This window comes from Rhagoletis zephyria, unplaced genomic scaffold (assembly GCF_001687245.7).
Source record: "Rhagoletis zephyria isolate East Lansing unplaced genomic scaffold, Rhagoletis_zephyria_1.1 Rzeph_scaffold_01170, whole genome shotgun sequence".
Lineage (NCBI taxonomy): Eukaryota > Metazoa > Arthropoda > Insecta > Diptera > Tephritidae > Rhagoletis > Rhagoletis zephyria.
The window spans coordinates 2,962-28,636 of NW_016158254.1; the positions used below are offsets into that span (position 1 = coordinate 2,962).

The 25,675-nt window shown below is 34.1% G+C and overlaps 2 protein-coding genes across 2 annotated transcripts; one reads left to right on the top strand and one right to left on the bottom strand.

The window, feature by feature from the left end:
• Nucleotides 1–301: 301 nt before the first annotated feature.
• LOC108363027 (leucine-rich repeat-containing protein 57-like) lies at nucleotides 302–1,558 on the bottom strand. The gene is made up of 4 exons (XM_017616226.1): nucleotides 1,451–1,558; nucleotides 1,159–1,318; nucleotides 954–1,094; nucleotides 302–896 (listed from the first exon to the last, which is right to left on the bottom strand). Exons 1-4 carry the CDS (start codon nucleotides 1,472–1,474, stop codon nucleotides 310–312), a joined length of 912 nt encoding a protein of 303 aa, XP_017471715.1. The 5' UTR covers nucleotides 1,475–1,558; the 3' UTR covers nucleotides 302–309.
• On the top strand, nucleotides 1,559–3,558 carry cm (AP-3 complex subunit carmine). The gene is made up of 6 exons (XM_017616225.1): nucleotides 1,559–1,715; nucleotides 1,925–2,012; nucleotides 2,072–2,397; nucleotides 2,490–2,649; nucleotides 2,711–3,163; nucleotides 3,239–3,558. The coding sequence occupies exons 1-6, from the start codon at nucleotides 1,681–1,683 to the stop codon at nucleotides 3,422–3,424; spliced, it is 1,248 nt and encodes a 415-aa protein (XP_017471714.1). The 5' UTR covers nucleotides 1,559–1,680; the 3' UTR covers nucleotides 3,425–3,558.
• Nucleotides 3,559–25,675: the final 22,117 nt, after the last annotated feature.

The following is a 25,675-nucleotide window of genomic DNA, read 5'->3' on the forward strand; positions in this document are numbered from 1 at the left end:
TAGATATAGAAATACAATTCAATATGGGTATATATTTTGAAATTAACTACATTTTCGTTATCTGACACATGCGCATTTTGTTAATACATCCATACTCATATAAGGAGCTATAACTTTGAATATTTTATATGTTCCACTAGCTAGTCTTAACTACCCAAGGGAGCCGTAGACCACACCTTATACAGGAGTGCAATTTACATATTGTTTGTTTTTGTGACACTCAGACAAGGTTGATGTGTGTAAGAAGTTACATTGTTCCCATCTATTGCGTTTGATTAGCCTTTCTTTGAGTTCTTTAATATCCATTACTTAAAACATCTTCTTTTTAACCGCTGTATAACGTTCCATATAAACCTCGTATCCTTCCAAATCGGTAAATTGTTTATTATTAAATAGGTTCCCATCGACAGATAAATTACATATTTTTGATTCTTTTAGTATACGTGGTGTAAATGCGCTAGCTTGCAAGCAGTTCTCTTCCAGCCGCAAAACTTTAAGTTTTGGACACGCTGCAATTTCTTCAGAAAGTATTGAAATTTGATTTTGATTAAGATTGAGTTCAGTCGTGTAAAGTGAGCCCACTTCCGAAGGTACGGCGGTTATTTTATTGCGTGACAAGTCTAAAACGTCCAAGTGTTTAAGTCCACACAGCATGGTGGGGAACTCCTTGATTTGATTATTGGACAGATTGACAGTTTTCAAATTATTGCAATTTGATAGAGTTTTTGGTAATCTAACAATATAGTTGTTCATCAGTAGCAACACTTCAAGTTTAGTTAGCTCGCCTATCACGTCTGGCAGCTCTACGAGCTTATTCCCGCTCAAGTTCAAGTGTTTCACCAGCGTAAAGTGACCCAGTTCGTCAGGTATGCGCTCGAATCGATTCTCGGAAAGATCTAGCAGTAATGAAGAAATTATGGTGTAGGCTACGACAAAACAAATAGTACACTTACCTAGCGTCTTGAGCACATTTGGATAGTTTTTTAGTTGCGGTGGGAACTCCTGCAAACGTTGCAGAGAAATCTTTAGAATACCAGTTTTTTGCGCCGTTTCCAGATGCTGGCGCACTTGTTTGTTACCCATTATGCCTATCGCTTAAAAAGCTCGGAATTGAAACAACTGACACTTTAATTATTTAATGATTAAAACAAAAATTACCCTCCGACGATTTGTTTGCTTCCAATTGATGAGTGATTCTTTTTGTTTTGGCCTCTGCGAACAGCTGTTGCTGACGTTTATTCGCTGTGGCTGCGGCAGAGTACCCATTACACAGGGAATTTAGGAGATGGCCAGAATGCGTTTTTGCTGAGCGCGGCATCTACATATGTCATTAAGGATTAATCAAATGAAAAGATAAGAGAATATTTTATTGAAATCCGTTACGCATTTTAAATTATTTGTATTATAAAAATTATACTGTGATGTACAGAAAAAGTTTTAGTACACTCACGTCTGATATGTTGTTGTAATTCATAGTGCAAGCTGCTCGCTTCAACCGCTAGATGTCACCGCAATATACTAGTATGGCAACGCCCGTTACTTAAAACAGCTGGTTAGCTTTCTTCTCCTTTCCTTCTTTCTGTAATTTTAGCACAGTGTTGGCATTTTATTTATTTATTGGTATATTTTGCGAAATAGGTTTGAAAATATAATTTTGACTGTGAAAATATCGAATTTAGAATGATACACAGCTTATTTATTGTAAACAACAGCGGGTGAGTGAAATATAAATCAGTATCTTATGATTTTCAAAATTTTAAGTTTCAACCCTTGGCTGAAGTATGCTTTCACTTATACCGTCTGTTAACTCCCAATGATTTATTTAAAAACTATATTAAATTCTTAAAATCTCTACATGTATGTATATTTGTAAAGTCAACCACCGCGTACAGTTTTATACAAAGTTTTCTTATTTTTTTCTCAGGGATGTATTCCTTGAAAAGCATTGGCGCTCCGTCGTTTCGCGTTCAGTTTGTGACTACTTCCTGGATGCTCAACGTAATGCCCCATTAGTAAGTATACATAAATTCAGCATTTAATAACAGCAATATTTAATAATTTATATTGCTAGGATGTTCCTCCAGTAATCGCAACACCTCACTACTACCTGATCACAGTACAACGCAATGGCATATCGTTGGTAGCTGCCTGCAAGCAAGAAGTGCCACCCCTTTTCGTTATTGAATTCCTACATCGAGTGATGGATACATTCCAAGATTATTTTGGTGACTGCTCAGAATCTGTTATCAAAGAAAATTATGTTGTCGTTTATGAGCTACTCGATGAGATGTTGGATAATGGCTTTCCGCTTGCAACCGAAAGTAACATTCTTAAAGAACTTATTAAGCCGCCAAATATATTGCGTACTATTGCCAACACCGTTACAGGGAAAAGCAAGTAAGTGGCCTTGTTCCATATGTTTTTATAAATTTTTTTATGCTAACATAAATATGTGCATTTTTTTTATGATTACCTTTCAACATTTTCAGCGTCAGCACAATCCTACCCTCTGGTCAGTTATCAGCTATACCGTGGCGTCGCAGTGGTGTGCGTTATAACAATAACGAAGCTTACTTCGATGTCATCGAAGAAGTCGACGCCATTATTGATAAATCTGGTTCAACAGTGTTTGCCGAAATACAAGGCTATGTAATTTTTTTTTTTATTTGCTTTTTCAACTTTGTTGTCAATTTGTATTCCAATTACACAGATCGACTGTTGTTGCAAACTATCAGGCATGCCAGATCTAACGCTTTCCTTTATGAATCCACGACTCTTCGATGATGTTTCATTCCACCCATGCGTACGCTTCAAACGTTGGGAAGCAGAGCGCTTACTGTCATTCATTCCACCAGATGGCAATTTCCGTCTGATGTCCTATCACATTAGTTCGCAATCTGTAGTGGCTATTCCAATTTATATAAGACACAATTTTTCTATAAAAACCGGTGAACAGGGCCGTTTGGATTTAACTGTCGGTCCACGTACCACTCTTGGCCGTACCGTCGATAAAGTCAAGCTGGAAATAACAATGCCGAAATGTGTTTTGAACTGCATTTTAACGCCTAATCAAGGCAAATACACATTTGACTCAGTCACTAAGACATTATCTTGGGATGTTGGGCGCATTGATGTTTCCAAATTGCCAAATATTAGGGGCGCCGTAAGTATTGTAATGCATTTAATGTAACTGTAATAAAGGTAATTTACTTAAATTTTTTTCTCCATTCAATACTAGGTATCTATAACGCCCGGCAGCACAAATATCGATGCCAATCCCTCCATTAACGTGCAATTTACAATCTCACAATTGGCTGTTTCTGGACTAAAAGTCAATCGTCTTGATATGTATGGTGAAAAATATAAGCCATTCAAAGGTGTCAAGTATATTACAAAGGCGGGCAAATTTCAAGTTCGCATGTGAAACAGTTCGTCATTGGTTGAATAACGCCTTTATTAATTTAGTCTTAAAGACGCTGTACTGCAATTTATTAATGTAATCTTAGTAGCATATTTTTGCATTTCAGTTTATTTTAAAAATATATTTATGCTAATTAATTTAAGCGTACTCTATCGAATTTGGTGAATTACTAGGCACGTATGAATAATAAGAATATACCGTGAATTTAAATTACGATATTTGTGCAAACTTGCTGTTGGCGCCAACATCTTGTCCATTCAAATAATTCAAATACAGCAATCACAGATTACAGTTTTTTTTTTATTCCATCGAGAAAATAGCAAGGCAAATCTTTCAATGCTTAATAATTTTTGCTCTTAAAGAAACTATTGCCAACTTTTGAGTATGGAATGATAATTTATTAAAAATTCATATTATTAAACTTGCCTTAATACTTTTGTAAATGAATGAAGCCACAAGTTGGCATTTATGTAGCTGCAAACCACAATTATTATATTAGGTTTCAATGCATTGGTGTTGAATATGAGCATATTGCGGTTAGACCACCCGTGCTTTATTAGCATACTATTTACATAATGCGTTACAAGTCTTCGTACACATTGTCGGGGACACAAACCGCAATTGATGGCTTCTTTGTTCGCTTTTGTGGTAGTTGAAATCCCTTGCAATAGAAAAAGTATTTAACTTTCCTAAAAGAACTGAAAAGCTGAAATTGAAGATCAATTTTATAAAATAAATTTAATCGATGAATTTTCCTTAGTCTATACTACGTTACTTAATTCAAAGATTAAAAATGAAGCTGCTCAAAACATATGCATGTTTGTATGTATATGAGATATTAATGGCGAATACCAAGATCATGCAACAACTAGGTTCAAGGCATTCTATTCAGATATAAATTAGTCTATTCTCAACAGGTATTCTGCAAATATGTGCTATTATCCAAAGAAACAAAATCATAAATGCTGATGTTTTTACCATCTAATTACATTTGCTCTAAAGTATCGTATGAAATAAATTTGTTTGTGCCTGACTCGCACATGCGTATACTCCATCAAATATTGGACCGTGTGCATAAAACATAAGCAAATGCTTTTTCTTAAAATGGCAGACCTTTTACTCGATTTTTTCAAATAAATTTAAGAGAAAGGTTTGAAATTTTAAGTAAAAGCAATTGCTTAATTTTTATGCATACGGCCCATTGAAACAGGTTTCAGACAGTGTTAGTGACACATATGTATGTACGTACGTATATTTGCGCATATACATATGTATGTATGGGCATATACACATCCAGACCCATGCACATTTGTATAATAAGCAAAATGCATCATTGTAGGATATACTGCACTGCAACTTTTGGCGTTGCCTTTGCTACTCTTCAAGTCTGCAGTTGCAAAGCAAATCAATAGGAATTTGTGAGTTGTTAAAAATGCAAAACTTGATTTCATGCGTACACACAGATAAACACACGCACATACATGCTTAAAAGCTAAAACTCAGCAGGTTGCAGCTATAGCGATGAGTTAGCAACAGGCAACTGGCGGTAGCCACGTCCATGGCTGCTGCATTTGGAATAGTTGCACTGGTGGTAGCAGCATTTTTGCAATTTAACTCTTTAGCGTTCAGCTAACGTCGTGATTGCCATCGTTGCAGTGCGCTCCCTACTAACTTAAATACATACACATACATACATATATGTGTACCGATGCTTGGCTGGGATTCCGGCGAAAAAAACCAGTTCTTGGCTAAACATTAATAAATGCGATATTTTTATAGATATATTTTTTACCTTTTTCAATGGTAATTTAATGTTTTCTTTTGTGGAATAGATAAAGTACAACCGACTTCAATCCGTTAACGTATTCATAATATTTAGAAATCAAACAAATCCATTATTTTGTCAATGTTTAAATTATCAGAACTAGAACAATTTCTAATAGAACCAACTTTGAGACCACACCTTTGCAATAAAAATCATTTAAATATGTTTACGTAGCCAAAAGTTATCGGAGAATATACGAATCTTTCGAAAATTTATGAATAATTAGAGAAAAGTAAGTATGTTAAACTTTTGTACCTTTACCAAATATTTTATCTTTTGGAAGGGTAACATTTAAGCTTTCTTTTTATTCTGTTCAAAAAAGATAACATTGCATCGTTATTATACTACAAAAGTTCAAAAAATGTGAAAAACTATATATGTACTTGTACTAGGGCTAGAAGACACTCATTTCACAATTACTTGTTTGACTGTCTGGCGCGCCTTGGCGTAGTAGACCCTTACGAATTCTCGCGGTTTATTAATATAACCAATTTGTTTTATTTTTATGTGAGCGGGCGGCAACGAAGTGACAAAAATTTCCTTTGGGTCTAAGCGTGCCTTATCTGTATGCAGACAACCACTTCAATCCAACCAAAATTGTCCGACTATTTCGGTTGATTATCCTTACAATTTTACAGTTGTACTGGATGGAATTGTTGATAGCCGTACGAATTAAATTATACTTAAAATTTAATCAAATATGTGATCCTAAAAAAATAATAATTTTCTTAATTTAATGAGATTTTAATTTATTTTTTCCATGACGTCGGCGACTCCTAAGCCACTTATTGTTGTTTTTTTTTCTCTTTCAAAACCGATATCAAAATATCAGTGGCCTGCTTATTAATCAATTGGTTTTTTACCTCTAAAAATATCTACTTTTGATATTTTAAACACACGCATAAAGTCGGGTGCATTAAAAAATGTAGAAGACTCCATTATAGATACATATTTATTTAATTTCGTTTATATTGCATTTTGACCCGCTTGTCCAACGTACTCGTCATTTTATTTAAAACCTGTGTGTGTATGTATGTATAAATACGCACGTGTATTTAAGGTGTAGGCATGTCAACTTTTCTTCCATATCTTCGCTTATAGCAATTAATTTGCATGACTTGCATTTTTCTCTTATCTCACTTAATTCCATTCTTCTTTTGTTTACTTTTTACATTATTTTATTTAATATTCTTAACGTCGCGTTATTAATAATTTTTTCTTTGGTTAAATTATCTGTTTGGAAAATAAATGGAAAACGAAAAATATTTCCAAACAAAACGAAAGACTTAAGCCACGAACTCGTGTTGGTATAACTAATTATTACGAAGCATTCGCGTCACTTTGTTGGTACAAAAAACGATTTATGACGCGTTTTGCCAGCAAGCGTTAATAAATTAATCACAACGCAACTATTTCCGGTGTGAAGGGAGGAGATCTGAAAATAAATTAAGCTTCAATCAATTTTAAGCCTAAATTTTTGCATTCAGCGTCGCTCTACTTGCGGTTAAAGCTTTTGTGCTGATTCAGAGTGACACACTTACACGTGCATATGGGACATTGCGGTTTTTGATTGGTGCGTACATCGGAATGAATCATCGTTTTGCTGATGCTTGAAACTTGTGAAACTATGAGATTTAGCCAAATTCTATCGGCCTGTCTTATTTAAAAAAACACAATTTTGCAATGGATTGCCATGTGATTTCCAATATTTAAAAGAAAAAATCTAAGCTTATATTCGATCTTATATGGGGTGCCAAATACAACAAAATCAAATTCTAATAGCCAATGATGGTATCAAACGAGAGAATTGCAAATGAAAATTAATAAGTAAAATAAATCAGCCAAATTAAATAAAATTAACCTATAGTGACTCAAATAAGTGACCACGTGTTAACTTTTTTTTTAATATTCATAATAAATTCCGAGTTAAATTTTTGTTGTTGTTTTTTATATAAATATTGTCCAAGCTTAAACCATATAAAAAACAGTTTCAAACTCGTTAAAAACTTTAAGAAAATTCAACAAATTTTCATTCATTTCAATTTCAACTTTTAAATCTGAGTCTTTAGAACAGTTTGGGTATGCAGTTTTATAGCCCATACAATTTCAGTCCAATGAAGTAATTTTTGAGAATTTTGTTTAGTGACGGATTTTCGCACTTTTTTCATATAAGCATACATTTCTTATGAGCGAGAGACTGTTCGCAACAAAATTAAAAAAAAAAAAAACAGCGCAAGTTTTTGTAATTTGCACTTGTTATATACATTAAAATAAAAGCAGTCTCAAAAAAAAATCGCAAAAAACAACGCGATTGTTTAATTTTTTATCCGGTTGAAACTTGCACTTCATCAGACTAAAATTGTATGGGCTATAAAACTGCATACCCAAGAATATTCTAAAGATTCAGACTAAAAAGTTTCGGTGAAAATTTGTTGAATTTTCCTAAATTTTGCATAAAAGTTGATTACAACTCGTATAACGATATACGACTTGGTGTGAGGTGCTGCCAAACTCAATTATTGCACTATTGTGAGTGATCGTGGAAAGAAATTAGAAAATTTCCAATAAGCGTTAAAAAAAATAAATTTAAATTCGCCTTGTCATGGAAGCTAGTGAAATTTTTGACAAATACATAGAAAATTTTGACAACCGCAAATATTGTTGATGTGTATAATTTTTCTGTCCCAAATCTAAGCAAAAACAACAAATTGTTATAAAATGGAGTTTCTGGTGGCAAAATTAAGAAGTATTACACTATATTACAAATTTCTTGTGAATAAATTTCTTACATGTTTCAAAAGCTTTAATTGATTAAAATTAAATTGATTAAAAGCTTAAATTGACTAATTGATGAATTGCAATCAATGATGGTAGATGTTTTTTTTAGGTTTCCATGTATTTACTATAGGCGGATGAAAAATATGTGGGCGATTTTATTCGGACGAAACTCAGGCTACTTATAATTTATAAATTCACATTGTCGGGAAATTTTTTAAAATTTATTTTGTTTACGAAAATTTGTTACAAAAATGAGCTTGATTTTTTTACGTTTTGTCAATTAATGACGCTTTTCACAAGTGGTGCCACAAAGTAGTTAGCCGAGTTGGAGCTTCTTTTGCAATTCGCTTACAAAAGATGAAGGCTAAACTTTGAAACTGTGATCTACATATATGGTTTTGGTTAATGCTTGGACGGTAGTTAGTATATATAGATAACAAAAAAAATGTAGCTCTAAAAACATTTCGAATATTTTAAAACAAAAACACGCGGCGACTTGTCTGAGTCACTGTATGTATGTAACTCAATCGCCGAATAATTTGCACAGATGCTAACACATCAAATTTCATGAGTACTTGTTAGTCACGCCTTTTTGGTACTTTATACTAAAATTTTATTTAAAAAAAAACTGAAATAAATACAAATTTTATTTATGTGCTTTTAAATTTCAATCCAATTAATTACTGCAGCATTTTAATAAGTTTGTAAGCTAAATCTTAAAGCCGCCTAATGAGCAGCTACCTGTCAACAGCTACTGGCAATTAATGAATATCTTCAACTTATACGAGTGGTAAGTGCTCATTTTAATACATATATAAATAGATATACATATATTAGAAATAATACCTCGCATGCTGTCGGCTAATGTAAATAGAACTATAGTACGCGGCAAAAGTTCTATTAGCACGCGCTTATGCCTTGCACGCAATACCAGTTGGCGTCTTAATTGTTCATGTGCATGTTCACTTCTGTGCAGGCAGTTGACATTAACAGTCAACGAGACTCTTAAGTTGGCAGATAAATGTTACTCGAATGACATTCCACTTGTAGGCAAGCAGCTGTTCATATTGTTGTTAGTATTAATAAAAAATATGATGCTAATGATGATGTTTACTTTAGTAGCAGATGTCAATAAAGGCTTCAAACACATACCTGCTGCTCTCCCTCGATTAGCAACATCGTTGACTATTCATTGCCCGCAATTAGTAAATAATCATAATTAATATCAATAATTAAATTAAAGTTTGCTTGCGCACGCTGACAGCACTGTTGGCATCGCATGCAACAATAAACCGCTGATCAATGTTTAAATAGCAAAATGATATGAAAAAGGCAAAAAAAAAACTTAGCTGCATTGCATTGACGTGCATACAGCCACTTCGATTTCAACTTTGACATTGACCCCAATCACGACACTGCCATTCATTTTAATAATGAAAATTAAAAAAAAAAATTAGCATTGGTTTTTTTTGTATTCTCATTGCCAACAGCTGAGCCAAGTGACAGCAATGCATATCAGCAGCCAAAAGTGGCCGACAGGGTACGCTGATCGGCCGCCAATGTCTAAGACCAACTGCAAATTGCTGGTTCGTAGTGCACAATAGGAAATTTGTATTTTCTTGATGATTTTTAGATTAACACAATCTCTTCTAATAAAGTCAGTAAGAAAGAAAAATCACAATGGGAGATCCAATATGGCGTCAGTACGGCAGTTTTACCATTTTTAAATAAAGTTATGGAGGTTTGAACTTTAGAAAATAACGAATTTCGAATGAAATTAAAAAAGAAAGATAAAAACAACCATAGGGGCGAGTTCAAATTTTTTCGTCAGAACATATAACTGACGGCCCCATATACGTATTTTCAACCGTCTGCCAAGCACCCTGTATAATTATAATTACCTTTATTATTTCATAACTTAACTTCAAATTAATTTTAAATTTGTCCCTTCATTAAAATAAATCGTTTATTTTGCTGAACAAAAAGTACTGTAATATTCAACTGCAAGAAAGTCACTAAAAACGTCCATATTTTAAGTTTTTTTTTATTTTTAGGGAAAATGAAGTTGTCAACTGAAAAGGTTTTGCGAAATTTTTCTTATTTCTGTAGAAATTGGCACTTTCCTTGACAAAATACTCGTGAAAAGATTTGCTTTGTTTAGAAATATTGACAGTCCCGTTGACAGCTGTCAACTGTCAAACTTTTAATTTAACATTCTTCCATGTCCAAAATCTTAATCAGTGGCATTTTAAAAATAGTTTATTTTAATTTTTTTTAATTGGCAGTCCATTTGACAGATTTCAACTGTCACAGTTTTAATTTAACATATAACTCGTGCTCGGCGTGCCTAAAACCTGATGAGGGGAACTTTTAAAGAGATTTTCTTATAAGAAAATGACAGTCTATTGGACAGTTTCAATTTGACATAAAATCCGTGACTACCGTGCCTAAAACTCCTTATAAATAAGTGGCATTTTCAACAAAACTTTCCTATTTCCAGAGAAATATACATTTGATTTTACAGCTGTCAATTGTAAAACTACAAATTTTATGACGTTAACAGCCTTTCTAATTTTTTGAGTAAAACATGGCCTATCCGATCACTGTGCGCCTGCGTGCGTGCGTGTGCGTCATAATCTCCAAAAGAGATCAAAGTTTATGGTCGTGCTTATTTTCCTAAAATTTTTGGGTTCCGCCTTCTCAAAAAATTAGCAGCATCTATACAAATCGATAGATAAACTGAGTGCCGCCAATGCTGAACCCCCGGGACGAGCACAAAAGCATATGCTCTATCGTTTTGTTTGCTTACCGATTCTGTGACTGTTTTCCGCATACTGGTTTTTGATTTTCTGTAAGTACCCGGTCTATATTGTATGCCAGTAAGTAACAGCTGATTGATCTGCATATTCGGAAAGAGCTGCCATGAGATCGTCTCACAGGGTACATAGATCGGTCGAAAACGCCCTGCCTGCACACAATCGTCCATAGACGACACTTTTGTATATAAAGGGTTCCCTGTGGGTATCTTAGTCGACATCATGAGAGCTTCTAACCATTATCTTCAGATACCCAGATAATTTTGTTGTCGAAACAAATAAACTTAAGCTTCTCGCTCTGCGACAGAACTGTCGCGCGGAGTATTGGAATTCTACCCTCCGTCCTAGAGTAAATAGTGGCATGCCACAAAGTAGTGTTCTCTCACCCCTTCTTTGGGTTTGTCTGGGTAAACAGGTGTGTCTTACAAGGACAGTGGTCTGTTAGTGCTCCACATAGCGTCTTTAGATTTTTCCTACATTGGACTGACTGCCACTTTAATCTAACCTAAACACCAACGGAACTTCTTTGAGTGATTGTGCCCCTCTAATATGTCCAATGGCTAGCAGTGTAGGATTTTTCCTTTTTTTGAGATCCGTTTTGATGTCATTGTTGCTGACTCTAAGAAATGGGCTGGGTCCAACGAATCGGGTATCTGCCGCTTTGTTTAAGCTTGGAGGTCCGCTTTTTCATTAGTATCATAGCCACTATGGCCAGGCAGCCAGATTAGGGATACTCTATTATCAGCGTCCAGATCACTGAGTGCTATTCGAATAGCATTTTTGAAGACTAAACACCATAAAACGACTCTCTCCCATTATTTTATTTCAGTTTAAAAAAAACGCTACCTGCAACTGCTGTCATACAAGAAGCTTCTTTCCTTACTGGGGATCGTTGCATGCCACAAAAGTTGAATTGTAATATGCTCCTGTGAGTGCAGAATATACACATATATTTATGAATACATACATACATATACGCTTGTATGCATGTGTATAAATACTTGGGATTATTTTTATATAAAAGTGTTTGTGTGGGTATGTGCACTGACTGAGGCTGTCGAAAGCCCAGTGGCTACGCGGACAGCTACTAGTTTTATTTATACCAGAGCGAAAATGGCAAATGGAATAAGCAAACTAACAAAGCGCAAGAAAACGGCTGTAGAATGATTGCCATGGAATATTGGACGGAAATTTCATTGTAGCTGAAGCCGATGCTCAACTGGCAAACTCACCGAAGATTAATGCGAAAATAATGGGCGCAATTTTTGTTGGTATAATAAAGCGCGAAATATACTACAAGGCTTGTGGGTATATAGTTACCTACATATGTACATATGTACTTACTAGTATACGGGTTTGTGCATTTGTATATGAATATGTACGTACATACATACTTAGAGTTACTTTCAAAGTTAGCACAATAGAGCTATTCCATGCTGTGCCTTTTACTGGCGCCCAACAATGAAAGCGCGCTAACAATCTTAAGTTTTTCATAGAGCTTCATTTCATGCTGTTTTTGTTTTTACTTTTTTGCTCTGCATAGAACTAGACACAATTTTCATGCTTATTAGTTGACCGAACATGCCGCAACGAATCGTGAGAAAACTATATTTTCATCGTACTTTGAGTGCGCCCTACAATTCACCGCTTTGCTTGTATGCATGTAGTACCTACATTAGGCATATGACTCTTTTTTTCTAGAGGATGAGGAATGATCAAAACCAACAAAAATCATATTTATACTTAAAAACGTGTTATACTATGTATATAAAAATTTTAATGTCAACCGAATTACGACTTCGATTAAAAATTAGTTACTAAAATTTTTGTTTTTTTGATTCGGTTGACTTGGAAATTTTTCATATAAATAAATATGTACATATATACGTAGAAATGTATGTATACGCATACATGTGAAGTTTGCATACGGAATTTTCAGTTGTGGAACTAAAAGGCACATATATTAGGGTGTCCCTTAAAAATGTCAACATTATGGGGCACGCATTTATTTTGTTTTACATACCAAATAAAGACATCCAAAAAAATTTCAAAACATAAAAAAAAATGTCGAGGTCGCTGCCAGGGTTAGAAAACTTGAACTGCTTTTCTAAATCTCTTTTTGCTTTTTCTGAACAAAATTTTTACTTTGACCATTTGTAACTCAGCGAGTTAATGAATTTATATAAATAAGTTTTAATAACTTGTCATATTTTTCATATTGCAAGTAAAAATTTTGTGAAGTTGTGGCGATTAACGAATAAAAATATTTTTTTCCAAACTCTAATTTCTTAAACTTTCGGTGGTGGTTCTATTCTGTGCGTAGAACAAAATACATACACAATTTAGATGCTGGTGTTTTCAAGGACTACCCTATTATATGTGGAAAACTCCAATTAAACCGAATCAAAAATTTATAATAAAAAATTTGAGAAACCAATTTTTGATCGCAGTTATAATTCGATTGACATGGAATTTTTCATACACAAAAAATCTCTAAACTTTTATCATATTTAGAATAATTTTAAAATATCTAATTAGAAAGTTTCGCACAATGTTTAGAAATTTTACTTTTATATTTTTTGTTGTAGAGTGGACTTTATTTTTATTTTTAAAAAATTAGCGAAAAGAAATTAGAATAAAAAACTTTGCATACATTCGAAAACTTTTCTGTGCTAATACTTTTGTTCGTCATTGTACATTAGGGTAGTCCGAAAGCGCATTTAAAAAAAAAGTAATGCCGGAATTTTAATGCTCTTACCCCTTAGGATTTTTCTATATCAACCCCTGTTTTTTATTTCGAAATCAAAAAATATCTAGAGATAGCTCAAAGCGTTCAATTTTTTTCCATGCATTTTATATGGAAATAAAACAATGTTACGTAGATATTGTATAGAGTTCTTGAAAATAAATATTTTTCGATCGGAAAACTTTGCTTCTCTTCCGGAGACTTTCTTTTTTATGAGTTCCCTAAAAACAAAAAAAAAAAATTGCTGGCATTAAAAAATGGTAAATTAAACAATTTGATATTTCCGATCGAAAAGTATTGATTTTTAAGAATTCTATACAATTTCTAAGAGCATTTTTTCCCCCCAACATAAATTACATCGAAAACTTTGAGTGCTTTGAGCGACCTCTAAATATTTTTTGATCTCGAAATAAAAAAACAAGGGTATCTTTTTAGAGCATTAATATTCCGACTTTTCTATTTTCTTTGGAGCACCCTAGTTTACATGCATATATATTTTTTTTCAGTACAAATTTTTGCCTTTCTCGGAGTTCCCTGCTGGAACTTTTTGTACCAAATTCATTATTCATCATCCATCATCGTCTCCTCATAGGTACATTTACTTAAAAAAAGAGTCATATGCCTAATGAACATAAATGTGTACATATGTTTGCATGTTTTAATACTTATATGTACAAATGTATTTAGGTGTTCCAGACCACTTAAATTTTTGGGTTGGGTTCAACAAAAACTCCACTTGAACGCTTTTGCTTTGATTGTGCTGAGCTGAATGATTGTGGTAAGAGGTGCGTATGAAGAGATAGTTTCGCTTTACCAACCGCATGTGGGTGTTCGCGCTGCGCAGGCGCAACCACACTAAATAAGTGGACGCGTCCATTGCAAAGGGGGCGAAAAAAAAGTACGATGTGCGTTGGCGTTGGTAATAAAGGTGCACCGCCACCGCCGCCGCCGCCACCGCTGCCACTGTCACTCGACATGTGATCAATGATCATTACAATGGTGTAAGCAGACATAAAATAGGCTATGAAAAATCGAAGAATCACATTAAAGTGGAGAATAGAAAAAGTGGGTGCGCTCACGTTTATGAACGTGAAGTGGACGTATAGCATAGCTGGCTGAATACAAATATGAACTTTTATATGGTTGGCTTTTGAGACATACACACATGCATGTATTTACTGTATGGTACGCCATGTGTGTGCATACATTCTCTTTGCCACTGATGTCAGTTAAATGCTAAAACTTTTTCCCTCAACTTTGCGCTGTCTTTCGTTGTTATTTCTATGCATTTCAAGTGTTGTTGCACATCAAAGTTCGATTTTTATAACTTTAGGTTGAATGCACTGCAGCTGCGTTACATTCTCATCTCCGGAGCAGCAGCAGCAGCAGAGGAGGCATTATCTATTTTGTAGCCATTGCCGCTTTGGCTTTTTGTTGGCTTTTGGTTAAGTTGCTGCTGCTTGTTTTGCCGTTCCACTCAAGAAGGTATGCATTGCTTGTGCTACATGGTCTTGTTGCAGCCTGCTGAATGCTGGATCTTGACTTGCAAGTTGCAGTATTTGGTGTTGCTCGCTACATAGCACAAAACCAGTCAAGCGGCTTTTTTCTCATGCCACCCATACCAATGAACCTGCACACACACACACACACACACACCCATATATAAATTACAGCATTCTCATTTTACTTCTTTATGGTTAATTTTTATTTACTGCCTCTTGGCTTTGTCGTGTATTTGTGTGCACTTAACAGCTNGAGGAGGCATTATCTATTTTGTAGCCATTGCCGCTTTGGCTTTTTGTTGGCTTTTGGTTAAGTTGCTGCTGCTTGTTTTGCCGTTCCACTCAAGAAGGTATGCATTGCTTGTGCTACATGGTCTTGTTGCAGCCTGCTGAATGCTGGATCTTGACTTGCAAGTTGCAGTATTTGGTGTTGCTCGCTACATAGCACAAAACCAGTCAAGCGGCTTTTTTCTCATGCCACCCATACCAATGAACCTGCACACACACACACACACACACACCCATATATAAATTACAGCATTCTCATTTTACTTCTTTATGGTTAATTTTTATTTACTGCCTCTTGGCTTTGTCGTGTATTTGTGTGCACTTAACAGCTTTGTCTTTATATTTCATGCATATAAAATATGATGGTGGAGGGCAGCATGTGCGCGCACCCATACCAACTTAAGTACACATACATTTTACTTATAAGTTAAAAGAATAATAAAATAAAAATAGAAAATATTGAGGCCTTATTTAGCCTAACTGCTGTTGGTGCTGCCGCTGTCTGCGCTGTGCCTGCGTGTGTGTTTGTGGTTCGTTCGGTTTTTTTTTTTTTTTGCTTGTAAGTGGTCACAACTTATCGGCAGAATGTTAAGTAAACTGCAAGTGACTTGCATGTCTGCATTTGCAACGCGTCTGCTCTTAGCCACTTTTGCCACTTTTCTGTAGTTTTTTTCTATTATTTGCTTCTTTTCATTTTGCAATTTTCGCCGCCGCTTATTACAGCGGAATTCACTTTTATGGCGCTTGAAGCATTACTAAAGAATATAAAATGCAGAAGATTATTATGGCAAACGTACTGATACATACATACATATTTATGTATGTACAAATATGCACGCCGGTTTTACGGTATAGAGTGCATTTTTATGGTATTTTTTTGGAAATTGTCTTTAGAAACGTATTTAAGAGATTTTTGTGTACATACTTGAACATCTAATTTGGGAAAACTGTGTACATATGTATGTACAAAAAAGCTGTAAAATTAGAGAACTGAGAAAAAAATTTGCAATCATTCCAGCACATCGCCTTCCTAACAGCTTTAGCTTCGGCAGCAAAGTTTTAAAGTTTTACAATACAAGTCTCGACTAAACTATGGGTGCCAGGTCACTACAAGGTACGGTGCAATGAGACATGTGACCATTTGGCTAGAGATAGCTCAGGCCACCCATTTTTTAATCAGCTATCAGTTCCACCTTCGGCCGCTGATGTCACCATCAGAAACTAAGTGAATATTTCGCTCTGCGATCACAGAAAATCCTGCTAGGCATTTGCTTTTATTGAGCAGATGGGACTGCAGGCCACTGAGGGTATATATGACACCCCATTTGCCCTTCCCGCCTTCAAGAGGATGAGACGGGGAAACGCTTTCTGTATTTATATTAGTGTTGGGAAGTATCGAGTGCTTTCGAGGATCGGGTATTTTTCAGAGTACTGAGTACTTTCTTTACATATACACATGTTGGTAACATTTCAATGTTTAGTGGAGAAATCTGGCAAGTTGGCAGCACTTTCAATCAAATTAAAATATTAATACCAAACTAAAAATGAATGGCTAACTTTACTGGGTACAAGTATTGTACTTGGAATCTATTAAAACTTCAAACTGAGTACAATCATTTCTGAATACCGGTAAATATAAATAAAAATTACTAGGTGCTTTTAAATATCTATTCTTCACATATTATATCGTACTACTCATCACGTAAAAACACATTTTTCGGACTATGATATACGTGAACGTACTCTTTGTCCCATTCAGCTTATACTGCTCACGTAATTTTCTTTCTTATCATTTTTGATCCGTGAACGGATGTTACGATTCGAGCCCTGAGTACTTTGAATTCATCCTGAGTAGATGTATCAAAGTGATGATTGGAACAGACTATTTTTAAGTACTGAGTACTTTCAAGTTCTTTTAAGTTCCGAGTACTTTCAAGTTCTTTTTTGCTTTCTGAGTGATTTGGAGTACTCAGTATCAATACTTTTAAAAATCGGGTTCTGCCGACCCTTTTGATAATCGATTTCTGAGTACCTTTGGTATATCTATCCCACATTTGAAAGAAAGTGGTATGAAGTTTTTGGTAGCGATGTGTTGAGAGGCGAACACCTCTGAGCTATTTAACAGCAAATAATTTGCTTTGATTTTTTGCACCGATTTTTCTTGAAAAAAAAAAACTAAATGAACCTATATATGATCCGAGAAGGAGTGAACATTAAGAGCACTCTAATTGAAAATACAGCATATCAATGCAGAAGAGGCCACAACAAGATGAAGGACCTCTGCTCTGGCTGAAGTTATTAAAGTACTTACTTACATGTAACTAAGTAAATACATGAAAAGTAATTTAGCATGGCATCCAAAAAACAGCTCCACTCTCAGACCACCACTGGCTGAAGTAGGTCTCGATACAGCTGGAATTTCGCGTAGCGCATGCGCTCGGAAATTAGCTGGAGCTCTCTAACACCACTAGAATGATGCCCTCACATTATTTCTGATGAAAACGCGTTATCAGGGACGTCGTATTCGAGGGGAAGGGTGGAATTTTACCCAAATTTTCCCAAGGGGGCAGCAGTATTCCCTTCCATACACCAGTGATAGAATGTAGAAATTTAAAATTAACCCGAATTCATCGAAAAAATCTGTCTAAGAGCTTAGAAAAACATATTTTAAAGCAGCATCCAGTTTATGGACTTATTCAAAAAAGGTATGATCCATTTACATAATTATAATTTTTTTTATATATATGTACGTAGGTAGTATATTCTTGGCGGGTTAAATATATTGCACATATCGCTAGCTTAGAGTGAAAAGTTGCCAAGCTTACTATTTTTGAAAACGCATATTTTGATGTAAGAAGCGAGAGAAATTAAAAATGCATCCTTGCGAAAGGCATTACACAGGTTTACAAAAAAGAAGCGTCTGCCTATTGAACAAAGCCCGAGGCATGATATAGTATATGAATGATAGAAAACTGCTCTTATCGAAATTATCAAGTCAGTTCTTTAGCATCAAGACAACAGATAACAGAGCGCCGAAACTCCTTCCTGAACAGTTTTTTGGTAAAAGGTGTCCGCATCATATAACCCAAAGTTAGTATATACATCAATGCCACAAGGTTAACAACTCAATGCTGCTTTATTCAACTGCGATTCCTTTATTAAATTTCATATTTCGAAATATAAGCTGCTATAACTACGCCTCCTTTTCAGTTTACTGTCATTTCGTTGGCGCCTCTGTAACCACCTTACCTACATACATATGTATTCAGCAGCACTCGCGGCACTGGAACAGCCGTACAGAGCATAGCAACCGTACAAAATTGGAAGCAGGGCGCAACTGCAAGTTCGTTGCTTAAGTCTTTTGTTGGTACAACAGAATTTCGACTACTGGCATGTGTAGTATATATATATACATACATATTTATATATGTACCTATGTAGCTTTTTGCACCATATTTAGTACCTTCGTAGACACGAAAGGAGAAAAATATTAAAAACAAAGTAATATCGAAAACCTTCAACTGTGCATTGGAACTGAAGATGGTAGAAGAATATCACATTTTTAATTAAATGTTAACGCCATCTGCGGCATAATGGCGCAAAAAGTGAAGGACCTAAGAGTAGCATCGAATGCTGCAATTCGATTTTTTATTTTTTTTGCACTCAAAACAAACAGACAATCATCAGCACTAAGCGATGCTGACTAATGAAGCGGCAGCCGCAAAGTTAGCTATGGCAACGGCACTACGTATGTACATATGTATGTATGTACATACTGCTGCATGTAGAAGTAGCAGAGGTTGGGTAGAGAAGTGCGCCAACTAAAACTCGTTGAACATTGTGAATTATTGAGTTTTAAAGGCGTTTAATTAATTCGAATTCTAACATCAGCCATAGTGGTGTGTGTGTGAGGGCAGCTGTGGCATGGCAGTGGCAACAGCCACATCCAACAAGCGGTAGGCAGTAAGCAGTAAGCATCAAGACAGTGAGTCAGTCAGTCAGTGAGCGAGTACTAAGATTGGTAGCACTCGAAACGAGTTAACACCAAAGTAGATGGTACAACAACAACAACAACAGCAACGGCGATGAAAATTGTTGAGAAAAAATCAAGCGGTACTTGCAGTGGCTACAACAGCCTTATGAGTACAAGCATAAGCCATTGACAGCCGTAATGTTGGTAGTCGACTCACCAGTCGGCAGTTGGAGTAGCCGGAACAGCAGCATTCAAACAGCGAAAATAGCAACAGCAGCACTGCCACTGACTGTTCTGCGCTTAACTATTATGCTTCTTGTTTTTTCCACACCTTTTTCATTTCAACGATTTAATTTTTATCTCTTATTTCTTGAATGCTTTATGGTTACGTTTTCAATTCCATTTTAGGTTTTGGTGGTTTAACTTGAGAGCATCGGATTATTTATTTATTTTTTGTAACGACGTTCGATTTTCAGTTTGTTTCCAATAAGTTTATGTAGTATTTCATAAGGTGCGAAGTTGCGCCAACACATGTACATACATATTTATGTATGTATATATGTGCAAAGTAAATATGTATAAGATCTAGATGGCTGCTGATGGTCCACAGGTTATAGCGTGCTTATTGCTTCATCAACAAGGCAAAATTTTGAAAAGAAACTAGTGGCACATGCTGCCAAGTAGGATTATTTGCACAAGTAGAATTAATAAAATAGATTTTGGAGATATTCACAAAATAAACTTTGCATAACTTTCGAAAAAAAATAATTGTTTGCCTTTGGCAGAACTTCGTTGTATGATAAAAGAAAAGTTCTAACCCAAAGTTCATCCAAATCAAAGCCAAAAGCTTAAATCCCAAAATTCGCGAAGGACTATATAATCAGAAAGTAGCTAAAGCAATCTTTAGTAAAAACGATTTATCAAGACTACTGATAATTTTACTTTCCCTCAATAATACATTATCGCGATTGATGTTAAAAAAAATTGACAATAATGCATTTTAATACTCGCTTTTTGTTATTGTTTATTGGTACTTTTATTTTACAACAAGTCTGTTTTACAAAAAAAAAAGCGGTTGAGTAATTTTTACACCATTATTTTTTGCAACAGATCAACTTTGCTTTAATTAGCAAAATGTTTAGCAGGTTTTTTCTTGCAATTTTGTTAACTTCCTTCCTTAATCAGCTTCTGTGAACAGAGCTTATTCACACCCGCTAATGTGTGTTTATTAATTTAATTAATACCAATAAGAACCAAAAAAAAACATCGCTTCGTTTTATTTTCGGTTGTGTAATTCCAATTATTGTTTTTTGTTTTTTAAGGATGGACTGTAGCACTTCAGTGTGAAAAGAGTGTTTAAAAATTATTTTTATAATTAAATTTTCCACGGTTTTACAATGTATGTATGTGCAAATGTGTTTACTCATGAAAAAATATTTTAATAATTTTATATAACAAGTAATTTTTTAGCAAAATAAACAGTCGACATCAAAGCCCATATACAAATTTAGGAGTACCGTTAATCTCTTCATGACCCAGTGATCGGAATTACAACAAATTATTACATTATATATATATATATATATATTTTTTTAATATTCACAATAATTTGCAAGCTATATTTTTTTTTACAAAAATATGGCTCATGCTGTAAACAAAACCATATGAATCAAATTTTTAATACAAAACTATAAATAGGAAAATTTAACGAATTTTTTATCATTATTTTAAACTTTCTACTTAGAATTTCTGGTATGCAGTTTTATAGCCCATTCACTTTTAGTGTAATAATGTACAAATTTGAAGTGGTTAAAAACGGCTGTGTGTTTCGATTATATGGAGGCAGGTGGAAGAAAGTTATTGTGAAAGTTGATAAAAAAAAAACCAGTCGGGCTCATTTTCTTTCCATCACATTTAATGACTGGGCGCACATCTTTTGCGAGTGGTGGACGTTATAATTATCCAATCTTCCCCATATTTTATATTTAATGTTTTCCAATAAAAGAGAGTGTATATTAAATTTCATCGAAATTGGTTGAAATTTAATATTTCCGCCCGCCGAAGTGGAGGGCGTGGCAATTATCCCATCTTTACCAAATTTCATAGTTTCCTATTTCAAAGTAAAATGTCAAGTTTCAACGAAATCGGTGCAGGTTAACTATTATTTCCACCTGCCTCCATATAGTCGAACCACTGTCCGACTCTACATATTTTCTTCGAAAAAAAAAACACAAAATAACTTGTATGGAAAAGAATGCCTGATGAGAATTTGTTAAATTTTCCTTAATTTTTTATAAAGTTTGAAACTTTGATTTATATAGTTTTATTTACATATTACATATTAAAAAAAAATAACAAAACAATTTTAGCTTGCAAAACTTTGTGAATTTTTTAAAAAGAAGGTATACGCTGACGCATAAAAGTAAGTGAAGCATTTTATATTTTCCATTTAAGTTATTTGATTGTTGTTGAATATAATTTGTTTTCTATTTTAGTTCACATTTTAATATTTACTAAAGTAGCTTGATCCTAAACACTTAATTTAGCGTTTTATTTACGCATAACTTTAATTAGAATTTGCAAATTGAGTTTTGCACATTTTTTCAATGTTTGTCATTTATCATTTTGCTTTTACTCTTTTGTGCAACTACCCGTTCAGACATATACTCGTACATACGCTTACAAACTACTCACTTGCTAGCTCGTTTTGCCACTAATTACATTAAGCCGAGTAGTCAGAGGGGCGTAATGCCACCCAGTAGGATTAAAGTTCGAAGCGTTCCTGGCAAAGTCGCCGCTTAGCAATAACGAACTTCTAAGTTGGATTTGGAGGTTTTTATTGAAGAATGAATTACATTTTGTATATCTATAAGAGTTTTTTTAATCTTAATTTTTCGGATATCGATTAAACTGGATTTTTTTTTTCGAAGAAGCCGGTTTTTCATTTCAGACAAATCTTACGTCTCAATAAAAGTGTTGATTTTTCTAAGATTTTAAGGCTTTTTCAAGTTTTAGGGAAACCCTTAAATAGTTTTAAAATTATTTCCTAGATTATTAATTTCGAAATCGGGAACCGGGTTTTTTCAGATTCCAACTTTTCGAATAATTCGAAAACCGGTTTTGAAAAAGTGCGAATAATCGAACACCCTAATGTTATGCGCTTATAATTTTGACACCGAGTGTATGCTGTTTTTGTCCTCGTCCTTTACTGTAGGTAGAAACGATTACAACATGAAACAAGTAATTCCAAAAAAAATTTAAGACCAGCTTTTATTAGTGGTAAATAAAAAAATCGACACGCGCATCATCTACAACTAAATTCTTTGTAGAGTTATTTCTTTCCATTAAAGTAATATTCGTTCTAAATTTGAAGCAAATCGACCAAAAATACGAATTTTCCAAATATCTCGACTCGTAAGCCAACTATCGAGCAACCTTTTTTGGAGTTTCTCCTTTTTGTGCAAGTTATTTTAAATATGGAACAAATTCCACAATAAATAATATACTACAATGGTTTTTTAGAAAAAAATTGTATTTTCAACCAATTTTGGAAATGTGGGCATGCTACCGCCCACTTACGACAAATACGTAATACCACTTGCCATTCTTAAGTTTCCTCTTAAAAATTTTTGGCAGTGGACAAAAACCACGTCCACCGCCCGTGTAGCAGCAATTTAGAAAAACTCAAAATTATTGATTTATAAGTCGTGGTTTTATGTTTGAAACATTTTCAAGATGGTGCTTACGAAGGCTTTGATTTGGAATGTACCAAAATTTTTCAAGCTAATCTACCATTGAAAAAATTTTTTCAGTCCAAACGCTGCGTACAAATAAATACAAATGTACATTGTACATACATTTATGAGCACGAAGGCTGAATAAACCAAATGCGCCTATTCAAGTGAAGCGGGGTATAGCCAGCATTTATAGTCCAAGTGTAGGTCGACAAGTAAACCAAATGCCGCTGAATTTCTATTTTTATTTTAAAACAGTTCAGCTAAATCTACGATTTATAGGAATAATTTGCATACAGCCATTAATTAGAATTAGCTAAAGAAACGAACAAGTTGAATTTTTGTTTTTGTTTTTAAATAAAAAAATGTAAGAAAACTGATGTTTGCATTCATATGCAAATATTGGTACATTCATAAATTTGCGGCGATATATCTACATACATACGAACATATGTATGTGCTATGCATTTGTGTATTTGATGCTTCAGCCCACGTTTACTTTATACAAAATCGAATACAAATATTTAAATTGAATTCATATAGGAATAATAGCAGCATTAGCGCATTAATATTTGTATTTATACATATATGAAAGTAAATATACAAATGCAGGTGGTATAAAAAATTATCATTTTTGTTGTTGGTAGAAAAAAACATATGTACGTAAGCCTGCATCACCAAAAAAGTTGCGATTTTCCTCCGGGATTGAAAAATGTATTACGTGAGCTAGACCGATTTCAAATTTTATGAATACAAAATAGTTTCTTAAAGTATTTTTTTAAATGAAATTACCTCAAAAAATAAAAATCAAATAAAAAGATTAGGACGTGAATGAGTTTACTTGCAAAGAAATAAAAAGGGTATTAGAACCTATCTTTTCAATGGTACCCGATAAGTCTAAAACGTTTAAGTTTTAGCTCAGTTATTCTTAAACCAATCTTTGAAAAAAGTTCGGAAAGCAGCCTCAAAATCTCATTATAATGATTCCGTTGAAATCTTTTTAAAATATTTGTATGCAAATTTTTTAAGCTTAAACTGTTTTGATATCTGAGCTGCTATTTTTAAAATACATTAAAAAAATTATTTTTATTCATAAGAACTCCATTTTTTGAGGTATTTTCAAATCGGTTCAGCTCACTAAATCTTAATATTTTCCCAAAATATTTTGGCACAAATCTTAAAATATAAAGCTTTGATATTTTCAATGGAAAAACAGTACCGATTTTTTTTTTCTTGTATGGGGAGTGGTGCAATCTAATGTACATAAGTATGTTTGTTTGCATACTAAATTCATATAACAAGTTAAATACACAAGCTATTGTGGCTATTCCTACAAATGTTCATATGTTTGTAGATAACTAAAGTCGTACATCGAAGGCGTTCAAAAGTCTAATTAGCAGCTTTTTGTCTGCCGATCGGTTTTTATTTGTTTCATAGTTTTTTTTTACCAACCATGCTGAGTTTTTATTTTTGTTGTTTGGTTGTACAAATTTGTTTAGTACAACTGTTGTAAAGTGCCAATAATTTGTTGCACTCTTCATTATGGCGAGTTAAGCACATTTTAGTTAACAGCGTGTTAGCGGCTTGTGTAAAGCAAATTGTGTGTGTTTTTTTTGTTCCTTTTATTGTAATTCGCAAAGATATGCTTGTGCACTTAGTATAATTATTTTTAACACATACACCTACACACCTACTACCTATGTATATAAGCAAATGCGTGAGTATGTGTTATTAACATGTTGCACATAGAAATTTGCAATCCATTTTGCGAGTTTTTCTATTGGCGGCGTTTACAGCATTTAGCAGTGGTCTATTAGTTGCAGCAATCGTTTATGCATACGCTTATTAAATTTGGGCTATGTTTACACACTTCTACATATATGCATGCATATGTCTTCGCCTTTAATTTAGTTTGAGGAAGTGTTTAGTGGTGAAAGTTACTCAACTATCACTGCAGTGCGAAAGCATTGCACCTTTGTTTATTGGTACGGTGACCATCCGTTCTGTATAATACGGGACAGTTCTCTTTTTTGACCCATTGTCCTGGTAATTTATTTATTTTCGGTGTTTCGACGCCTTTACGGCTCATTAAAATGGCATGCCTATGAACGAGTTTTAAGTAATTTTGGTGTATGATCGTAATTTTCTCCATAAACAGTTATTATTTTCTAATCTGAATGCCTGTGATTCGGTTCGAGGAATACATACAGTGACCAAAATATAAATTGGGATTTTTTAGCAAGGTTTGGCTATTTTTCCTTAGTTTATTTAACGTTTATTATTTTTTATAGAAGTAAAGCTTATTTCCTAACAAAAACCATATAATACCAAATTTCCAACTTTGTGCAAAAAACCATACAAATTAATTCTGCAATGTTTCGCCAAAATTTCAGACTTTTTAATTAGAATCTTTGGAAAAAAATTTGTTTTGCAGTTTTGTAACTCATTAAAATTGAGTATAATAAAGTGCGAGTGGAAAGTGCTGCTCATTTGCTTCCCTTTCAAAAAAATGGTCGAACATACTTACTTTGTATAAAAAAAATACGTAACACCGTCAACAAAAAAAAATTCCAATAATTAATGGTAAGCCTT